This window comes from Poecilia reticulata, chromosome 12 (assembly GCF_904066995.2).
Source record: "Poecilia reticulata chromosome 12, P_reticulata-male-v2, whole genome shotgun sequence".
NCBI lineage: Eukaryota > Metazoa > Chordata > Actinopteri > Cyprinodontiformes > Poeciliidae > Poecilia > Poecilia reticulata.
The window spans coordinates 29,091,822-29,097,683 of record NC_088841.1 but is presented as its reverse complement, the minus strand read 5'-3'; the positions used below and the strand labels follow the sequence as shown (position 1 = coordinate 29,097,683).

At 41.7% G+C, this 5,862-nt stretch overlaps 1 protein-coding gene across 1 annotated transcript; it reads left to right on the top strand.

Moving 5' to 3' along the window:
• The first annotated feature begins 210 nt into the window (after positions 1-210).
• LOC145553992 (NLR family CARD domain-containing protein 3-like) lies at positions 211-2,738 on the top strand. The gene is made up of 2 exons (XM_081613212.1): positions 211-798; positions 943-2,738. Exons 1-2 carry the CDS (start codon positions 540-542, stop codon positions 2,736-2,738), a joined length of 2,055 nt encoding a protein of 684 aa, XP_081469338.1. The 5' UTR covers positions 211-539.
• The last annotated feature ends 3,124 nt before the right edge of the window (positions 2,739-5,862 follow it).

Sequence of the window (5,862 nt, the reverse complement as noted above, 5' to 3'; positions counted from 1 at the left end):
GTTCAGGCAAGACCTGTGTGGACAGAGCCTTCACTTCCACTGTCCCTAAGCTCTGGGACTCTGTCTCCACCAGCATCAGATCTGCTGACTGTGGATAGTTTGAAGTCCAAGTTTAGCACCAACATTTAAAAAAAATATCTACTGGTGATTCTGGTGTTAGTGGTCTTCATACTTGTAGCTCATCTTCCTCTTTCTAACTTCTGTGTTGTGTTCATGTGACACACTGGGTTTCTGCTTTAAGGACTTTTCATATGAAAATGTTGGTGATTTTCTGTGTAAATACTGCTGGATGAATGTTTCCTGACTTCCTGATTGTTCCTGGTTACTCCACAGAGAGGACCAGCAGAGCTCAGAGGCTCTAAGTGGTCCATTTGCCCAGCAGCATCAAACACAGCTGGACTCCATATTTATGGTCTGTACATGAACAACTACTTTTCCATGGTTCTGTTCACAGTCGTCTCCATGCTGCACTTTGTAGACCAGAGGACTGTCAGTCTGTCCAACATCCATCTGGTGTTTGGCTCCATGATTTCAGTTTGATGTTTCCTTCATCTATTATTCTGTTCCAGCTACTGGAGGAAAACATTGTCACTTTTGTGAAGAACGAGCTGAAGAACATCCAGAAGGTTCTGAGTCCACATGACCCAGAATGCTCAGAGAGTCAGAGAGAGGATGATGAGGTGTTTGAAAGTGAGTATGAAGAACAGAGAAGGAGCAGCAGAGAGGCAGTGATGAAGATCACACTGAACTTCCTGAGGAGGATGAAGCATGACGAGCTGGCTGACCGTCTGCAGAACAGTAAGAGGATTTGTACAAAGATTTGACCTGATGGATAAATGACACATTTACTGATTTCTGAAGAGACTGAATCAAATTTATTTAAATCATCTACAGAAGATCATTTTGTTTCATTACTGATTTTTACATTTTGTTTTAATATAGAACATCTTGGTGCAGTTTGTCAACATCAAATTAAATCTGGTCTGAAGAAGAAGTTCCAGTCTGTGTTTGAGGGGATTGCTAAAGCAGGAAGTCCAACCCTTCTGAACCAGATCTACACAGAGCTCTACATCACAGAGGGAAGAACTGGAGGGGTCAATGATGAACATGAGGTCAGACAGGTTGAAACAGCATCCAGGAAACCACACAGACCAGAAACAACAATCAAACAAGAAGACATCTTTAAAGTCCCACCTGGAAGAGATCAACCAATCAGAACAGTGGTGACAAAGGGAGTGGCTGGCATTGGGAAAACAGTCTTAACACAGAAGTTCACTCTGGACTGGGCTGAAGACAAAGCCCACCAGAACATCCACTTCATATTTCCATTCACCTTCAGAGAGCTGAATGTGCTGAAAGACAAAAAGTTCAGCTTGGTGGAACTTGTTCATCACTTCTTTACTGAAACCAAAGAAATCTGCAGCTTTGAACACTTCCAGGTTCTGTTCATCTTTGATGGCCTGGATGAGAGTCGACTTCCACTGGACTTCCACAACAAGGAGATCCTGACTGATGCTACAGAGTCCAGCTCAGTGGATGTTCTGCTGACAAACCTCATCAGGGGGAAACTGCTTCCCTCTGCTCTCCTCTGGATAACCACACGACCTGCAGCAGCCAATCAGATCCCTCCTCAGTGTGTTGGCATGGTGACAGAGGTCAGAGGGTTCAGTGACCCCCAGAAGGAGGAGTACTTTAGGAAGAGATTCAGAGATGAGCAGCAGGCCAGCAGGATCATCTCCCACATGAAGGCATCACGAAGCCTCCACATCATGTGCCACATCCCAGTCTTCTGCTGGATCACTGCTACAGTTCTCGAGGATGTGTTGGATATCATAGTGGGAGGAGAGCTGCCCAGAACCCTGACTGAGATGTACATCCACTTCCTGGTGGTTCAGACCAAAGGGAAGAAGGTCAAGTATGATGGAGGAGCTGAAACAGATCCACACTGGAGTCCAGAGAGCAGGAAGATGATCAAGTCTCTGGGAAAACTGGCTTTTGATCAGCTGCAGAAAGGAAACCTGATCTTCTATGAATCAGACCTGACAGAGTGTGGCATTGATATCAGAGCAGCCTCAGTGTACTCAGGAGTGTTCACACAGATCTTTAGAGAGGAGAGAGGGTTGTACCAGGACAAGGTGTTCTGCTTCGTCCATCTGAGTGTTCAGGAGTTTCTGGCTGCTCTTCATGTTCATCTGACCTTCATCAACTCTGGGGTCAACATGATGGAAGAAAAACCAACCTCTAAGAGGTCTTCATCATTTAAAAAACTTAAACCAAAGTCTCTCCATAAGTCAGCTGTTGGCCAGGCCTTACAGAGTCCAAATGGACACCTGGACTTGTTCCTCCGTTTCCTCCTGGGACTTTCACTACAGACCAATCAGAGACTCCTACAAGGTCTGCTGACACAGACAGGAAGTAGCTCACAGACCAATCAGGAAACAGTTCAGTACATCAAGCATAAGATCAGTGAGAATGTGTCTGCAGAGAAAAGCATCAATCTGTTCCACTGTCTGAATGAACTGAATGATCATTCTCTAGTGGAGGAAATCCAACATTCTTTCAGGTCAGGAAGTGTCTCCCCAGATAAACTGTCTCCTGCTCAGTGGTCAGCTCTGGGTTTCATCTTAGTGTCATCAGGAAAATATCTGGATGTGTTTGACCTGAAGAAATACTCTGCTTCAGAGGAGGTTCTTCTGAGGCTGCTGCCAGTGGTTAAAGCCTCCAACAAAGCTCTGTAAGGACACACATTGTTACTAAAGTTTTTTTATATAAATATGTTAATGATTAAGTAAATGTTCATGTTTCAGTTTTTATTGTGGTGCATTGTCTCTTTAAAATGTCCCACTGGGGTCTGTGTGCAAAAATAAAACTGACTTATTTCAACAGCTGAACATAATGTTACATATTCAAGCATAAAAGTTCATCTTTATTTTAAAATTGAAATGGATTAATGTAGTTAATTGTATAATTTTATAATTCTCTTTCCAACCTCCTTGTTATCTGTAGTTCTGTAATTTAAGGCTGGAGGCCCAATTATAAAATGAACCAGTTCACAACAAATACAAATTTTGTGGAAAATAAGATGATCCCTTCTCTGTTCAATAAAAAAACATAGTTGATTTGAAAGAACATACATTTTAAGGAATTCATATATTTTCCTCCCTGTCTCCTCAGACTGAGTATCTGTAACCTTTCAGAGAGAAGCTGTGAAGCTCTGTCCTCAGTTATCAGCTCCCAGTCCTCCAGTCTCAGAGAACTGGACCTGAGTAACAACAACCTGAAGGATTCAGGAGTGAAGCTTCTCTCTGCTGGACTGAATAGTCCAAACTGCAAACTGGAAATTCTCAGGTAAAATGTGACCAATCCTGGTGAAATCATATTTCTGTACATAACTTCTATCAGATATTATTTAATTGTTATTTCAGTGGCATGGGTTGCTGTTGTGGTTGTGAGTAAGAATGTAGGCAGACCCAAGTGGTGATGATGATGATGACGACAAAGATTTATTGTAAAAAACAGCTCAAACAGTGCAGGAAGAGCAGGCAGCACACAGCAGACTGGTAGCTACTGATCCAAAACTAGACTGTCACCGACATAGTTACTTAGCAGTTCTACTGAGAAAACTATAGCTAGTACAATAGCATGACAATGACAAGGATCCGACAAGAGACAAAGACATCAGGTGAGCTCAAATACACAGAGGGTAATCAACGAGATGAGACATACCTGGGAAACAATTAGGGAGCAGACAGGACAACATAGAGACACAGGTAACAGGATCAAATTAAACACAGAAATAAAACAAATCCCAACAATCAGAATATTTACTTCTTGATTACTTAAATCTTTCTAAGAGCATTGTCGACTGGAAGTAAAACATTCATTTTGATAAACTTAACAAATTTTCCTCCTTGTCTCCTCAGTCTGAGTGAATGTAACCTCTCAGAGAGAAGCTGTGAAGCTCTGTCCTCAGTTCTCAGCTCCCAGTCCTCCAGTCTCAGAGAACTGGACCTGAGTAACAACAACCTGCAGGATTCAGGAGTGAAGCTTCTCTCTGCTGGATTGAAGAGTCCAAAGTGCAACCTGGAAACTCTCAGGTACAATGTGACCAATCCTGGTGAAACCAGATTTCTGTCCATTACCTGCTATCAGTGTAGGTGTGTTTGTTCTAGGGTTGAAGGACTGTTAGGCACTGTTCAGGTTTGTCACCACTCAACCTGCAGTGTTGGCCAGAATACCACTTAGGCCAGGATTCAGCTCAGGACCAGATGTTAAGATAAGGTGCAGTGGATGAAATAATGAAGACACGAGGCAGGATCCTTTTAACTGTTTTGTATTCCAAACTGAGTTACAGCTCTTGATCCAATTGAACATGGATGGGCATAAATGTGTGTTTTGGTGTGTCTATATGAAGGTGTGTGTGTGGTTTCCTAGAATATACAAAAATACAGAATATAAGTTCAAGGTGTCCTATCATTACACATTACACCATGCCATTATACCTTAGATAAACTAAGAAGGAAATAGATAAAACAGAGATAAGTTCAACCTCAAATTGCTATTAATAAGCAAAACTAAGACAAGTTAACTAATAATCATGCCTCTACTCTGGTCAAAGTAGATATGTATGTTCAGCGCAATGTACTACATACACACTTAGAAGATATCTCGGACTTAGTAACAGGTGAAATAATAGCAAACGAATGAACATCAAGTCACTCATTTAGCTGCAGTAAACACTTGAATATTGCAACTTATCAATGATGCACACTTACAAGAACACACATATCTTGCAAGTCTTTCCCACATGTCAGCTCAGGGGTTCGGACTTCACCACCAGATATCAGCAAAATTACAGCAAAGTGATTGCTGTACACCTTAAGGCAGAAGAGGGCAACTCTAGGCCTCGAAGGTCGGTCTTCTGCAACTTTTTGATGTGTCTCTATTTCAATACATCTAAGTCAAATAATGAGGTCGTTAGCAGGACTGTGGAGAACCTGACTGCAATTAGGAGGTGATTCAGCTGTTGGATTCAAGTGTGTTGATCCAGGGAGACATTTAAGAGTACACCGGCCCTCGAGGACCAGGGTTGCCCACCCCTGCCTTAAGGGACAAATGTAACGCTGAACAGAAATCACATAATACAAACATTAGTACTCAAAATCAAACTTAAACTATTTAAGAATCTTTTGAACAATCATATTTGGTATAAATGTTATTTCAATAACTGATTATGATGATAATAATAGATGTCTGACTTTGACGTTGGTTACCATGCTAAGTCTATACATATAAACTGCTGGTTTTCATTTACTCCAGGCTGAAAGATTCAAGAATTTAAGGATTCAAGAATTTTTATTGTTATATCATCTTTGCTTGCTTGTGGTACAAAATTCAGACTCAGGTCCCAGACTAATAAATTTAATACATCAATAAAATAAATAATAAAGTAATTTGTGTGATATTTATACATTAAAAAGTGTCTATTTGTCTAAATAATTTATGAGATTAAGCTGAGTTAGGTGGAGCTTGAGAAGAAACTGTTTCTCAGCCTGTCGGTCTTGCCCCTCAGCATGAGGGAAGGGGCTGGAAAAGTCTGTGTGCAGGATTGGAAGAGTCCTTTGTGATGAGGAGCACATTCCTCTTCCATCATTATGTATAGAGGTCCAAGGTGGAGAAAATGCATCTTCCCAAAGTCCTCTGTGCAGCCTTAGCCACTCTCTGCAGAGCCATCCTCTTAGCAGCAGTACAACTGCAATGCCACATGGTGAGGGAGAGAACGCTCTCCACCACACAGTGATAAAAGTTAATCAGGACTGAGTTCCCCAATCCAGTTCTCCTGAGCTTCCTGAGGAAGTAGAG

Excerpts from the sequence above, each read along its gene's own strand:
- LOC145553992 (XM_081613212.1), top strand. The coding sequence starts at position 540 with ATGTTTCCTTCATCTATTATTCTGTTCCAGCTACTGGAGGAAAACATT. Across the intron at positions 799-942 it reads GGCTGACCGTCTGCAGAACA|AACATCTTGGTGCAGTTTGT; the intron begins GTAAGAGGATTT and ends GTTTTAATATAG.